This window comes from Camelina sativa, chromosome 12 (assembly GCF_030686135.1).
Source record: "Camelina sativa cultivar CO46 ecotype springtype chromosome 12, ASM3068613v1".
NCBI classification, from domain to species: domain Eukaryota; kingdom Viridiplantae; phylum Streptophyta; class Magnoliopsida; order Brassicales; family Brassicaceae; genus Camelina; species Camelina sativa.
In genome coordinates, this window is record NC_141891.1 from 14858631 (window position 1) to 14875488 (window position 16858).

A 16858-nucleotide genomic window follows, 5' to 3' on the forward strand; every position below is an offset into this window, starting at 1 on the left:
GAAAACGTGAAAACATCTTCAATATGTTAACATAAATTGTATTTTGTACATGCAAGTGTGACAAACCTTATATTAAAACTGTATTTATTTATATAATATTAGAATTTTTAATAATCAAACTAAAGGTGAGAAACTAAAAAGATTAAGACGCAACGTTTAGTCGTGACTCTTTGTATTCTTACAAATCAAAAATCCCCTTTTTGTTTTCGATAAAAGAGAAGATTCAAGTAAAAACCTAATTTGAGAAAATGATGAGGTTCGATTATATTGCTAATCTGCTACCCGGAAGAACTAATTGGTGTATTAACGCCAAGGTCTTACATTCTTGGAGAGTCAGAGAGTTCTTTACCAAACGAGTTCTGCTTCTTGTGGATGTAAAGGTTAGGGTTGTTGGTTGAATGATTTTTACTTAAATTTCAAGTTCTAACAGTTATTGTATATAAGACTTCTTACTTACACAATTGTTGTTAAACTGTGAAGGTGACACAATTGAAGCTCCTTATTTACCGATACACTCGCTAAACTCCCAAAATATATCAACAATGGTGAGTGGTACAGTATTAGAAATTTCAAAGTGATCAATCCAACCATGGAGAAGAGGAATACTCATCATCCTTATCAGATTAAATTTACGGAGGATACCAATATGATGCTGCTCGAGTCATTGAGTCCTAAGAATTACTTTCGGTTCGAGGATTTGGATGACATATATCATGGAAGAATAGATCATCCCATCTCTTTCGGTAAGTATTTCTTTAACTGATTTTATATTATTTTGGTACAATCCGTCAATATAGTTAATTGGTATCTTTGTATTCGAAAAACTAGATTCTTTTTAGGATTTATGAAACTTTGTGTATTGGTCCTTCTCATAGAAAAGTACGACTTAAACTTTACCAAAAATAGATTAGCAACATTTTGGAAACCTAAATTCTATCTTTTTCCCAAATTAGATGTTTGTGCATGTATAATGGATGTGGAAGATAGAAGAAAGCCTCCGAGTGTCATTGATATTAATAAAGTTGTTCTCATGTTGTTGAATGGCAAGTAAGAAGATATTTACTCTACCTTTAAGACAGTTACGTTTTAGAGTTGTCTCTGTTAAGATTTTTATTTATTTGATAAACATGTAGGTGTGAGACTGTGAAGTGTCGTCTCAAAGACAAACTACGCTTCTCAATTGATGACCATATGGCAATCAAGCGGGTGCCATCTCATATACAAATCCGAACATGTGTTATGTGTAATGAGGTTTATGAGGGTGGGAGAATATGAAGGTATGTAACATAAATTAGTTCTGATATAATCATCATAAGGTAACCAATATATTCACTTAAAATTATAAATGTTTGTAGGTGCACCGTGTCTTGAAAACACCTTGGCCTCTTCGAAGATCTTCATAAAACCATAGTTTGAAGGACTGGAGCATCACCAGGCTATGTAAGATGTAATTATGTATATTAAAACAAGTTTTGTATGATGTTAAAGTAAAATTTCTTAAAACACTTTATATATTTACATGTCTGAATTTGCTGGATGTTATTACATAAACCATGTGATGAAGCAACAAGGTGAAAGCTCAGACACTCAAATGTAAAGAATGGGGGTGTTGGCCGTTTATTTTTTCTCATTTTGAATGTCTATAAAAAGTTATTCTCATGTTGTTGAATGGCAAGTAAAAAAATATTTACTCTACCTTTAAGACAGTTACGTTTTAGCGTTGTCTCTGTTAAGATTTTTATTTATTTGATAAACATGTAGGTGTGAGACTATGAAGTGTCGTCTCAAAGACAACTACGCTTCTCAATTAATGACCATATGGCAATCAAGCGGGTGCCATCTCAAATACAAATCCGAACATGTGTTATGTGTAATGAGGTTTATGAGGGTGGGAGAATATGAAGGTATGTAACATAAATTAGTTCTGATATAATCATCATAAGGTAACCAATATATTCACTTAAAATTATAAATATCTGTAGGTGCACCGTGTCTTGAAAACACCTTGGCCTCTTCGAAGATCTTCATAAAACCAGAGTTTGAAGGACTGGAGCATCACCAGGCTATGTAAGATGTAATTATGTATATTAAAACAAGTTTTGTATGATGTTAAAGTAAAATTTCTTAAAACACTTTATATATTTACAGGTCTGAATTTGCTGGACGTTATTACATAAACCATGTGATGAAGCAACAAGGTGAAAGCTCAGACACTCAAATGTAAAGAATGGGGTGTTGGCCGTTTATTTTTTTCTCATTTTGAATGTCTATAAAATTTAGTATGTTTGTATTAACCGCTACTTGAAATCCAACTTTGCATTACTCTCATCTTTATTTTGTAATTGAGATAGTACATTATAATATTGAACTATTGGAAATTGCTTACGCTTTTAAAGATTTTGAATTTACTTATTGAATTTCAATATATGTTTACTACAGTTTAGTTGTTTATTTAAAAGACTCAATTAATATTTCACATTGAGAGTATTATTTATCTTTAGTAAGATAAACCTTTCTGTATATATGCAATCACAACAGGTACTTAACAATCCAATAAAACATTTTAAACTTTTTCAAAAGATAAAATACTATGTTTAAATATGTCAATTATTACATGTTAAATCAGAAAAGTAACATATTATGAAGTAACAAAACTGTTGTTGTTAAAATCTGATTACCGCGCTTAAAGCGTGGGTACCTCCCTAGTTGTAATTAGTGACAAAATCAATGAATTTTTATCCAAAGGTACAATTTATAACAAATATATATATATATATATATATATTTATATATATTTATATAATTAAAACAAAATAAATGTCAGTGACAAAGGAGTTGCATTTATTAAAAGTATTAGATAAATATCCGCGGTATAAAGTGGGAAAAAATGTTTGTTAAATTTAATAGTAATAATTTATACATAATTGTCATAACAGGATTAACTAATTAACTATTTCTATTTATGTAAACAATGATATTTACGACAATATAAAAAATAAGATAAAATGTTGTTTTAGTTCTAAATTAATAATATTAAAATAACAAAAAAATTTGGTCAAAATTTTTTTAGAATGACGTTTTTACCAATTAAGAAATGTTAAGATTGTTTAAAATAATAGAAATGTCCTGTAATTTTCAACAATAGTTTTAAATTATCGTCTTAATTAATAATAGGGATATTTTAAAAATATAAGATATAGAATTTTACTTTTAGGTTTTCTTTGTCTCCTTTCGATAAGGCTTAGTTTCCGGGGAATTTCTTTTTCCGTTGGCTTAGTTTCATGGAACTTCTTTTTGTTCGCCGGCTTAGTTTCCCTCTTTTGGGCTATAGACTCCGGGGACATCTCTGTTTTCCGCCGGTATAAGTTGTATTTTGACCCCATTAAAAAAAATTTTGGTATGTTTTTAGGTATAAAAAACAAAATGACTCCTCTTAATTTTGTATTTTGACCCCTTTAAATTTAAAACTTTAATCTTGACCCTTACAAATTTTGCATTTTGACCATATTAGAATAAAATTTGCATTTTGATCCTCCAAAGATTAGCATTTTTAATCCATAGGAAGTTTTTTTTTTCCATTTTTAACCCCTTAAATTTTACATTTTTTACCCTATTTTAAAAAACAAATTCTCCTGACCCCTCTAAACTTTGACTCTGGCTCTGCCACTGGCTACAAACTAAAAAGGAATATAACCAAATGTGCCATATTTCTAGAAAAAGTTTTCAAATACGCTATATTTCTAGACAAAGTTTTCAAATGTGCCATATTTTTTTTCTGTTTTTCAAAAATGTCATATTTGGCATTTATGGTATAGATGGTTGTCACCAAAATTAAAAAAAAACAAACCAAAATTATCTACTAGGAGTTAAAATTGTCAACAAAAGTTAAAGTTGTCCACCGAAGGTGTTAAAATTGTCCACGAAGATTTTGGTTGTCTACCGAATGCCAAAAATGCTACCCACCATGGCTAATTCCGTCTTTCTCATCTGCGCTCATGCCATTGATATGACACATTTGGCAGGGATGAAGCGATTATGACACATTTGGAATAATTTTCTACTGTTCATGGCACATTTCATAGTTTTCTCAATTGAAAAGATTCTCTCTAAACTCTTAAATCCAAAAACAATTACTTTATGTGACACATGTTTGCTGTAGTCATATTTTAAACATATTATTTGGGGGTCATTTCCTTAGCTTTTCTATAAAAAAAAACAAATCCGCAAACTAAAACACGAAAAATTAAGAAAAAAAAATCAGGACTCTGTGATGGTGCACCGGTGGCACAGCCCTAGAGCCGAGCTTGTTTGATACGTTATCAAGACAAACTAGAAAAAGCAAGTTTACATAAAATAAACGAAGTATTACTGTATTACAAATATACTCTATCCGTTTTATAATATAGAATGTTTTAGAGGAGATTGTTTGTTTCATGATATAAGATGTTTTGAAATTCTATGCAACTTTTAGATTACTTTAATATTTTATATCATGCAATATTGTTTCTGATTGGTTGAATTTTTAAAAGTAAAAACTTTTTAATCTGCGTGGTTTTAGTTAAACTTTCTATTTTTTAGAAAATGGAGTAATAATTTTGCTGACATTAATTAACTCGAACGAGCTTGATGAAGATGTGGTTGGTCATAAATGTTATGATGTATGGTTTCGTAAGTATGAAACTGATAATGGAGAGATCCTCACCTTTGGAGGACTTGGTGGATAGTGTGATCTCTAATTTGTGCTCTTTTACTGTAAATTAAATTCTTTTTTTCCTTTTGTAACATCTTTATTTTGACGCATTTAATATTTTTTTCTGTCATAGCGCGCACACATATCTTATTATATAAATATTGGTTTATATAATTTATTCATAAGTAAAAATATTCTTTTATAAATATGAATTTATATGAATGAATTTTTTATTAGTCGATGAAAATATTCGTATAGTTGTATTAAGAGTTAATTTTAGTTTTTTTGGGTTTATAGGAAAAAATCTTTGACTACTTGATGAGAACTTTTTGTATATCTTTACTTTCTGTTTTATGTTGTAAAATTTAACTAATTTACAATTAGGGTCTGAATGGTAACAACGTATTTGGTTGTGTGGGTAAAGCAGTTTTAATGTGCGGTACGGTTCAACTGCGGTTCGTGCAGGAGAAAAATATTTGCGGGACAAGTGCGGATTGTAAAAAATAAAGGATACAATGATTGGTGAAAAAACTATTAGCGGTATTTTTAATAAGAAAATATTTTGGTTGTTAATAAGAAAAATTTTAAACATGTTGTTTTACTTTTAAAACAATATATTCAGTTATACACATATATATATATATATGTTTATATATATATATATATATTTTAAATGATAAAGATACAATTGGTGTATTTATAATTTTTTAAAAATAAAGTAAATTGAATAAATTTTTTTTCAAAATTAATACATGGAGACCCGTACACTAAAGTAGCATTTAAAATAATATTATTTCATATTTACTTTATATGGAACCTATAATTTCCTTTTTAAATTGTTAATTTTTTGTTAGTATATATCATATAGTTTAATCTTAAAATTTGATTAAAAAGTTGACTATATATATATATTTTTAATAAATCTGTTTTTCATATTAAAAAAAGATTATTTTATAATTTGTAAAGATATAATGAAGTATATTCTTATTTTCCTAAAAAATAGATTTAAATATTTAATTATTTGTGAGAATCTTTAACAATTTAAATTAAAGAACCCATTTAGCATAAAGTCGTTTGTTAACATCTATGTTAATTATTATTTTTTACTGTAAAAAATAATAAAACATAAATCAGAATTTATTTTGTTCAGTGCGTAATTGATAAAACCGCTGGATAATACCTAGTTTGAAAAGCCAACTGCGGTCCTTTGAAAAATAGTCAGTCTGAAAAACCGCATACAGTGTTTTTTTTTCCTTTCCTGAAAAACGCAAATAACTTGATATTGTGTGATTGGTAATCTGAACCACTTTTTGAAAAAAATCTTTGAAATACGCTTATTAAAAAGTCACCATTCACTGCCTTAGTTTGACAAGAGATAAAATTATTATTTATGAGATTACAAAATACATAAACAACTCTTATACAATTATTTGCTAAAGCTGTTTTGTTAATTTTAAACCACTTAAATTTCAAATATTATTTATCTTTTTTTTTTGAACCCTGCACATATAAGCGGGCCTTACTAGTAACTAACTATCTATATAAAGCCAGTCAAGTATGTAATGCTATATAGAAACTCTTTAATTAATTATTATATTAATCAAAAATTATATCTTATTATGTACAATAATAATGATACATATTAACAGTTCATGTTGATGTTTGTGTAACACCCGTACCGTCGCAAAAGACAGAACAACATGTAATCCATCCGGTCTGGCCAAAAACGTTTCTTTCTTTAAAATTCACCAACGAACAAACTTCAAGATGCAACTCTTGAGACTTACTAACCTGGGAAAGAAGGAAAAAAAATAGGGGGTGAGTAAACAAGTTTACTCAGTGAGGAGATCAAACTCTGCCCACTGGACATACAGTAATCACGTTCCAAATATAATCAACAACTATTACTTAGCATAGATTCAGAATGTCTATCAGTCAAACCAACAAGCAAACATCTTGTTTCTCCTTAACAACTTTCATATTAATTTATGCACTTCTGTGGCAACTACCACATCCAAACATTTATGTTTCTTTACATTATTTAATAAGTTTTACTTTCTTTATAGGTTTGGCCATTATCACTTTTTCTGACTCACAAACCCCATTCCTGGAAGACCACGGCCCATAGCTCGATTCTTCCCGTACTGCTCGTCAGCGGTTTATGACCTGCAATGAACCCGTCGGTCCATTACAGTCCAACATCCTCAAGTATCTTTTCTTTTCTCATTCTCATTCTCATTCTCATTCTCATTTATGATCATAATTATATTAATAATATAATATATAAGTTAATTCATAACATCATATCATGTAGCTAATATGCTTCACATATATCATGTTACTAACAACCTACTTTACCTTGCACACAAATCCATGCAAACACATTCAATTAACAAACAATTCTTGAGTCTATACTCAGCAACAATCGAAGAGTACATAAGGAAAGAGGTTACTGTTATCCGCAAATACTACCCTCACCTTAGCCATTGGATTGAATCCTTAGAACTAGCATCAACAGAAGACTCACTTCAACAACAATCTCAGTCTACAATGATTTAAAATAGCCGATCAAAGACCATATCCATGATATTAATCCAATATAACAATCCAAACCAAAGTCTCATAACTTATAGTTATGGTGTTTCCTTTAATTAAATTAATTAGACCAAAATCTAATAGTTTAATACACCACAATTTAATCCTCACGCTCACAACATTTGGTTTAATGAACAATCTCAACTCTCGGTCACATGCACCATTAATTATGGCTGATTAAATCCTTCCGGTTAAGATATTAAACCAACCATATATAATAATGAGAACCTTGCCCACTCAACGTCACAGACCAACTCACGATTCCAACTTCAGTTCAAGACATCAATTATGCAACTTAGAATTCTTGGTTTACTATGGCTAATATTCGGTTTAATAACACAACATAAAACATCCGCAACAAACAAGAAAGTAGGCTTCGCCGTTTACCTTTCTCTGCAACTTTTCTCGGCGGCTCAACATGGCGGTTTAGCCACACGGTGGATACTTCCCCATGGCTCAGCAACATACATCACAAGCACGCAACAGATCAAGGATTAGGTCTACAACAGTCGATGACTTCCAGCCCAAGTTATAAAACAAATCTAGGTTTCCTTACCTATAATGGCCTCAATGATGGGCTACGGCTGCTCCGGTGTCAGCGGGTGACATCTCCGGTGACACACGGTGGCTGATTGACCAATGGCCGTGATCGACGGTGACCAGCGAGAACCACGGGTCCGTACGGTACGCTTCTCCTCCACGACTCATCACCACCACAACAACGTCACGACCTCTTTTGCTACTTTTACGAACGAATGGGATCAACAACAAGAGACTCAAGTATATACATGGTCGACTTCTCTTAGGCTTCACAAACTCTCCTCGCTTGTAGTCTTGTTAACAAAGACGGCGGTATGTATGCGTACATACATTATACGCAAGCACACATACCAAACGTAAACCCTTGTCGTTTTGCAAGTTGTTGGGCCTAATGGGCTGCGACTTAATTACAACAAAACTGGCCCAATTATAAAAATTGGGGTGTTACAGTTTGCCCATGAATTTCCTTTCCCAAATTATAATAAAGGAGATTTTTATTTTGTAAAATAAATGAATGTTTGAAATATAGTGAATGATGTTAAAACAAAATAAAATTGCTAATGCTAAAGCAACTAGTAAGTCAATGGTAACTAGATATATTATTCTGACTGATCATAAAAACTACATATTAAAAATAAAATTAAAGTTTGATGGTGATGTGACAAAAATTTTTAAAAGATATATACATATATATAGAGATTTATGTCAGAAAACCGTAGAACTTAATTAAATTTTCAAAAATTATTCTTAATTTTTTTATGAACATTATGACACTACACTATATGGTTAAGTGATTCTTTAATTTGTTCATCCTTTCTCTCTCTTAGTTATCCTAATTTCATTTGCAAGTTTTTTCTTATTTTTTATAATTATAGTTTTTTCTTTATTATAAAATGTATTTCCAAATCTTTAGATATATTCTTACAATATACTATTGATAAGGAAAATAAATTCTACAGTAGTTATGATGATATAGCACCGAACTTTGAAAGATAAGGACCAATGAAACTACGTCTGTAAAATCGTAAAATTCATTTTTAAATGTTTATTTAGAAATTTATTATTTTATATTAAAGAGTATATATTTAAGGTTTTTTTGTCTTGGACAGGTTCCATCTATATATAAAAATGTGTATTACTATAAATAGTTAGAAAAAACGTTATGTTTAGTTGTAATTCACTAGTTTTAATATAGAACAATGATTGTGTGTTTAAAATAACTGTGTGTTAATTTTCTGTTTAAAAGTAAAGAGGTAAATCTTATTTACTATATACATATCAATATGTATGTATCAAATTGCCATTTGGATTAACAATAAAGAGTGTTCGTGTTACCTTTACAATAACGTAACACTGGAGACTAACCACAAAGATTATGAAATTTACGTTTTTTTTTTGCAAATTATTAAACCATCCACATTGGTCATTTCTTAATGGGTGTCTCAACTATTAATTAATAATAATTTAATCTAATAACTCCTATTAACTTTTAGTTAAAGATTTATTTTGTAACTGAAAAAAATAGAAAAATAAGGACCAATGCGATGGTGATATCTAAGGTGCGTAAAGGCTTGAGGCTATATAAGCTAACCAACCATGAGCTATATCATTTGCATAACATAAGCTAACCGTGAGCTATATCAACGGGATTTGACTTTCTGTTAGCAATCATGTCTATGTTAGTATTGCTTTAAATTGAGTCAATGACGCTGACTCAAGACCAGAAGACTCTTACGAGTTTGAATATATTTTAGAACTTTGTTAAGGTTATATATATATATATTACGTTGTTATTGCTTTCAGGATCAAAACAATAATCCATGGCTTTTTATTTGTTATTATGTTCTTTCATTTATTTATTTTCTTATCATATTTCTCTAACAGTTCAGGTAGCCAAAAAAAAAAGTTTATACTTCATTTTATACGTTCTTTTTTTTTTATATTGTTGACTCATGTATCTAATGTTTTATGGCAGGAACAAATTGAATATGAATGTGTTGATATCTACAAGCAACCTGCATTTCAACATCCATCGATGAAGGATCACCAAATCCAAGTATGTGGGGTTTATGATCATAATTTGAATTTATCTATACAACAATTTATGTTTTGTTCAACCATCAAAAATATTTCGTATAGATTTATTTCTCAATTGCTTGTTTGTCTCTATCCTAGATGAGACCAAGCGCCGAGTTTCAAGCTACGCTATCGATGGAATCAGAAACATCAGAGATGGTCAATGGTAAATCTGAAGAACGTTGTCCTAAAGGACAAGTACCAATTCACATACCTCAAAGTAACTACACTAATACCTTAATCCATCCGGAGAAAACAATTACAGCAGCTAATCTTCATGTAAGTATTTTTAACCACGACATTAAACTACAATATTATCTTAACAATGGTTTAAAAAGATATATTTTTGCAATTTTTATTAATAATTTAATGACATGATAAATTTATTTTTGATTAGTATGCAATTATCAAAACATTTGACAATTCCACAAAGAAGAGATACGGTGGAGCACAAGCGCTTTTCAATCTCTACAAACCAAAGGTATTGGAAAATCAGTTTAGCAAGGCTTGGATTTGGTTAAATCACAGAGAAAAAGATATGATAAGCAGCATTCAATTCGGTTGGGCTGTAAGTATACTACAAAATCTAGCTGTCCATAAAAATCATTAAATGTCGAGTTATGAACTTATGGCACAATTTATCTTTCTTTTAGGTGCATACAGGATTGTACCCCGATGATCATCCAAGGCTAACAACATTCTGGGTAGTAAGTAATATTTACTTTATATTTCAATCCAATCCTCAAGCTTAATCACTTCAAATATCTTTGGTTTTGTTGTGTTCTTAATCAACTAAATACACATTTAACAGTCAGATAGACACCAAAACGGATGCTACAACACGTTATGTCGAGGAGGATATGTCCAAGTCCATAAATCAATCTACCCCGGTATGGTTTACGATAAAGTTAGTGTTTTAGGCAAAAAACAATACGACGCGCATCTTCTCGTCGGTCAGGTAAAACAAAAATGAAGTAATTGAACTAAATTTAAATATTTAGCAAGTTATATATAATTTTAGTAAGTTTCATATAAAAATGATGTATCAATCATATACAGGATTCCAGAACAAAGAGCTGGTTATTGATGACCAGGAAGACCTTGATAGGCTACTGGCCCTCTCAAATTTATTCGATGGAAGGAGCATCACAAGTTTACTTCGGCGGGTATGCAGGCGGGCCAACTGGAGCTATCAGCCCTCAGATGGGGGCAGGGACTTTTCCGAGACAAGTACGATTTCAAAACAAGCTAGCATGTTTCATGAAACAACTTAAAACTTTCGCAGACGACGGACTGAGCGATATTAATTGCCATGAGTATGAGGAATATGTGAATAGTCCAATGTGTTATGATGTATGGTATCGTCAGTTTGAACTAGGCAGAGGAGAGACGCTCACATTCGGTGGACCTGGTGGGGAGTGTGGTATGATCTAATCAGTGGTTTCAAACTTTCATCGTTGTTGTTATTGTTGTTGTTATTTTCATAACAGTTAATGCTAATAAATAAATTTGATATAGCAAAAAAAATTATATTCTTATATATTTGAGAAATTTTATAAATGTGAGCAAAATAATCTCTAAATATAAATTTAATCCATTTCTTCTAAAATTCCAACTAGTTTTTATTGTATAGTTTAACAAAATCCAACTAATAAACAACGATGGGAAACAAAGATTAAAGTAATTATTCCGATATCTAGATTTCAATTCTCGAAAGACCCTCACTTTTAGTAAATAACAATTTTGTAGTTAAGGTGCATAAGATTTCCAATAAAAAATCTTGTTACCTTTTATCCGTTTTGTTAGAAAATATATATTAAACCATACAATATAAACTATAGTGACTGTCAAAAGAAAAAAAAAACTATAGAAAATCATTATATAACTAACGGTCAATATTTTTACATTAAAATTTTTTTAGGCATCTTAGTCTTCAGTGAATGAGAAAATACAAATTTTTTTTAGAAGAAAAAACACATTCTTTTATAACAAAGACAAAAACACATTTTAAGAAAATAACAAAAAAGTTTGCCCAAAAAAAAAAAAATAACAAAACAATTATCTATTTTTGTTATTAATTTTCTTTAATTATACATTACGAAATGTTTTATTTTGATTCATTTATAGCAGAGAGTTTTGTATCCACGTGAAGTCTCTTTACGGAAAATCGGTATTTTCATAGCCCATCTAAAGGGGTATGTTGAATTCCTACCCCAACTTTACCAATGAGCAAATCCATACATTAACTTAAATAAAATTCAAATTCACTACTCCAACTTGTAAAACGGTGTTGAATCATACACAAGCCGTAACGGTGTTAATGACTGCTTATGTGGAAGCCACATAAGAAACGACGTCGTTTTGAAAAACAAAAGAAACAGCTTCTGTGACTCAAAACGACGTCGTTTAACGCTTCTTCTTCCCTTTTTCTTCATTCCCGACTCGAGTTATTTTGCTCCATCCCGACTCTCGTTTCTTCTCTTCTTTTCACCCATAAATTGTTGAAAAGAATCAAACTGCTAATTGAATCAAACATCAACTTCACCTAGCTGTCAAAGATGTGACCTTTTAAGACAGATTCGAGCTTAAAAGCTTAAACCAGATTCGATGGTTGAAACTTGAAAAAGACAAAACTTTAACAACCAGTAAAGATTAGACCGTGGAGAAGTGAGGCATTACACAATAGGGAATCAAGCTAACTAATGGGGTTGGGGTTGACTAAAAGATTCCTAATTTCATCGATCTAACGCATTCGATTTTGACTCAACAAAGAGAGTTGCTGAAGATTGTACCTGAAGTTGAGAAACTGGCCAAAGGCCATTAGGGGCCAGAAGTAGAGCGGAGGCGGCCAGGAGAGAGAAGCGATAGAGAAGAGAGAGAAGAGTTGAGCAGCCTTGAGGACGTGAGATACACGCGCCATCATCGTTGATGGGTCTCTTCCTCGGCCGTAGAGATTGACCCATGACTGAGGATTCGTCCACAGCCACCAGTAGAACGAAAATGGCAACAGAACTCCGATCCTGGCCACTATTCCCATTTCTTCGCTTTACGTTTGTTTCGTTTCTGACAAAATCTGAGTATCGTTGGTTGAACTTGAAACAATTGACCAATTGATTCTTCAGCCGTTACGAATTGTGTATATAAAATGCTTCTTCAGCCGTTAACGATAATTGTTGCTAATTAAATCAATTGACCAATTGATTTTGATATATGGGTGAAAAGAACAGAAGAAACGAGAGTCAGGATGGAGCAAAATAACTCGAGTCGGGAATGAAGAAAAAGGGAAGAAGAAGCATTAAACGACGTCGTTTTGAGACAGAGAAGCTGTTTCTTTTGTTTCTCAAAACAACGTCGTTTCTTACGTGACTTCCACGTTAACAGTTGTTAACGGTTTATTAACACCGTTACGGCTTGTTTATGATTCAACACCATTTTACAAGTTGGAGTAGTGAATTTGAATTTTATTTAGGGTGAATTACTCAAATGTTACTCATTTTAGGTAATATTACCAGAATCTACAAATAACTTTTTTATTACTAGAATGTTTCAGGTATTTTCAAAATACCCAGCGTGCCCCTGTTTTATGTTACCGGAAAAAACGTTATTACAAAAATGCCATTGCCACGTCAGACGCCACGTCAGAAATCGCTGACGTGTACCATAACTCGGCCGTAACGCGACACAGAGTATGTTGCGGCTGAATTATAGGTATGTTGCGGCTGAGTTACTCAAAAAAACATTTGAGTAAGAGCGGACGGCTGACTTATGAAAATCTGGCTGAGTTACGCTTATAAGTCAGCCAAGAGTTATGGCTGACTTATTAAAATTTGGCTGAGTTATGCGCATAACTCAGCTGTAGTAATGGCTGAGTTTTCACCTGATGGTTGAGTTGTCAAGATTTTGGCTGAGCTATCGCTACGACACGGTTGAGTTGTCAAAATTTTGACTGAGTTATCACAACGACACGGCTGAGTTGCCATTTTCCGACTGGCTGAGTTGTGAAAAATGGCTGACTTATGAGATGTAGTTACGGCTGAGTTATGGTAAAAAAACTATGACTCAGCCGTAATAGGCTGACTTATCGACAAGTCAGCCGTTTGACGGCTGACTTATTGGCAAAAGATTAATTACTAGAATGTTTTTCAGTTACAGCTGACTTATCAAACGATACGGCTGAGTTACATATTTTCAGTTCATGAAGCGGCTGAGTTTGGCAGCAATTTTTTTTGCTTTTTAATTACTGTAATGTTTTTCGTGTTGTGGCTGAGTTTTAGTTAGGCTGAGTTATGGTATTGTTTCATGGCTGATTTGCCACGTCGGATGCAGCATCCATGTCAGCATTCCATGTCATCATCTTTTTCTCCGGAAATACGAAACGTCGTTCGACTCTGGTTCTTCAACTGGTTAATAAGTGAAATATTTTTCCTTCTTATTCACCTTGTTCTTCTACTTCTTCTTTACTTTCTTCTTCACACCTTGTTCTTCTACTTTTGTTCTTCTCCACCTTGTTCTTCATTATATTTCATGGATCCAGTGCCGGTACTAGTTGTGTCCGGTAATTGGATAAAGACACAGAGATATGTATTTAACTCCGACGAGAGAGGGTGTATAGTTGTGCTGATAGATGGAGGCACAACATACGACAAGCTTGTTAAGTTTGTTCTTGAAGACTACGGATTGGACTCGTTTAGACATGAGCTAAAGCTGAGCTACATGTTCTCGAACAGGGCAATGAAACATATGGCGCATGATACTCCACCAGTTTTTGTCTCCAATGATCGACAGTTGCAATGTTTTTTGGGTCTATGGAAAACCGATCAGCTACGTCTCTGTGTAGAGTTTTCGGCGAAAGAGTCTACAGAAACTAGTGGAGCTAGAGGAAGTATGATTCGGCGAAGCAGAGACTCGAAAGCAAAATCTACCCCCGAAGTGTGCGGTGGGGGATTTGAAGGCACTTGTTTTGATTATGGTAAGATTGTTGACAAAGAAAACGACGAAGAAGCTGTTGAAGTAGCATCTGACGAAGAAGAAGACGATGAATTTTCAACCCGATTTGATGTTTTCGACGACTCCGATGGTGAGTCATCTGATGACGAGAAGTTTTCTGTATTGGGCGAGCCTCAGAGTACAGTGGAAGACCCACCTACTCCGCCTCCTCAGAAGAAAGCTCATAGAGATGATAACTTTGCCGGATCGAAGATGAATCCGGAGGCTATTAGGTTGGAGGTGTCAACGCTAAAAATTGCTGTAGGACAACGATACAGTAGCAAAAAGCAGTTCAGGAATCACGTGAAACTTATTTCGGTTAGGGATGGATTTGATTTTAATGTACCAGTCTCAAATCTGAGACAACTGGTTTTTAGGTGTTGGGTTAAAGGATGTATTTGGAGAGTTCGTGCATCTGTACAAGGGGATGACCCGGATTTTCATGTTCGTGTATACGATTCGGAACACACATGTTCTGTGACGGAACGTTCTACTAGATGCCGTCAATCAACAGCTGATGTACTGGCAGGTCTTTACAGGGACTATCTTGGTGATCTTGGTCCGGATGTTAAACCTAAAAGTGTCGGAGTCATTTTCAATAAGCAATTTAGTCTAAAGGTAATTACTATGTTTCGACTGACTTATTGATAATAATGGTTGAGTTATAGGTATGTATAGGCTGAGTTAATTATTGATAACAATGGCTGAGTTATAGGTATGTATAGGCTGAATTATTTACATTTTACGGCTCATTTATTGATTATTTAAGGCTGACTTATTCGAATGTATCGGCTGAGTTATTTATATATTATGGCTGATTTATTAATTTGTTGGTGTCGACAGATGGGTTATTGGAAGGCATATCGAACGCTGCTGAATGCAAGGCAGATCCATCAGGGAACTCCTGAGGAAAGTTTTAGCGAGTTGCCTTCTTACATATTCAAGTTAAAAAGGGAAAATCCGGGTACAGTCACGCGTCTTCAAATAGGTGATGAAGATAGATTCAAATATGTTTTTATTGCTTTTGGTGCGAGTATTGCTGGGTTTGCTTTCATGCGCAAAGTTGTTGTTGTCGACGGAACGTTTCTCCATGGTAGTTACAAAGGGACACTTCTAACAGCCCTAGCTCAGGATGGTAACTTTCAAATTTTCCCATTAGCTTTCGCTGTTGTTGACACTGAAAATGATGAGTCTTGGCGTTGGTTCTTTACACAACTCAAAGTTGCCATTCCAGACGAAAAGGATCTTGCGGTAATCTCCGACAGACATCAGTCAATAGGGAAAGCGATTCGTCAAGTGTATCCGTTGGCTTCACGTGGAATTTGCACTTACCATTTGTACAAGAACATCTTGGTGAAGTTCAAAGGAAAACATTTGTTCCCTCTGGTGAAAAAAGCGGCAAAGTGTTTTAGGCTAACTGATTTTAATGAGGCTTTCAATGAGATTGAAGCACGTCATCCCGAACTACATGGATACCTCCAACGAGCTGGTGTCCGAATGTGGGCGCGTGTTCATTTCCCGGGTGAAAGGTACAATTTAATGACAACGAATATTGCAGAATCAATGAACCATGCACTGTCAAATGCTAGAAGTCTTCCCATAGTTCAACTTCTAGAATCGATACGGGATATGATGACCAGATGGTTTTCTGAACGGAGAGAGGATGCGAAATCACAGCAAACAACGCTCACTCGAGGTGTTGAGAAACTATTACAGGTAATTTTACATAAGTCAGTCGTCAATGTTGATAACTCAGCCGTAACAGTTACCATATTTCTGCCGTAATTGTTTCCTTATCTCAGCCATTACCATTATAGTTTCCATAACTCAGCCATTGTTGTTTCAATAACTCAGCCATAATTGTTTTCATAACTCAGCCTAAAGCGTTTTGTTTTTTGTTCTACTCCCTTATAGGACCGTGTCACCGGAGCAAGACTTATGGAGGTACAAACGATTGATGCTGTACGTGTT

General features: G+C 33.1%; 1 protein-coding gene across 1 annotated transcript; it reads left to right on the forward strand.

Moving 5' to 3' along the window:
- The first annotated feature begins 9645 nt into the window (after window positions 1-9645).
- LOC104733531 (protein neprosin-like) lies at window positions 9646-11335 on the forward strand. The gene is made up of 7 exons (XM_010453103.1): window positions 9646-9714; window positions 9801-9881; window positions 10001-10180; window positions 10299-10469; window positions 10555-10608; window positions 10713-10859; window positions 10961-11335. The coding sequence occupies exons 1-7, from the start codon at window positions 9646-9648 to the stop codon at window positions 11333-11335; spliced, it is 1077 nt and encodes a 358-aa protein (XP_010451405.1).
- The last annotated feature ends 5523 nt before the right edge of the window (window positions 11336-16858 follow it).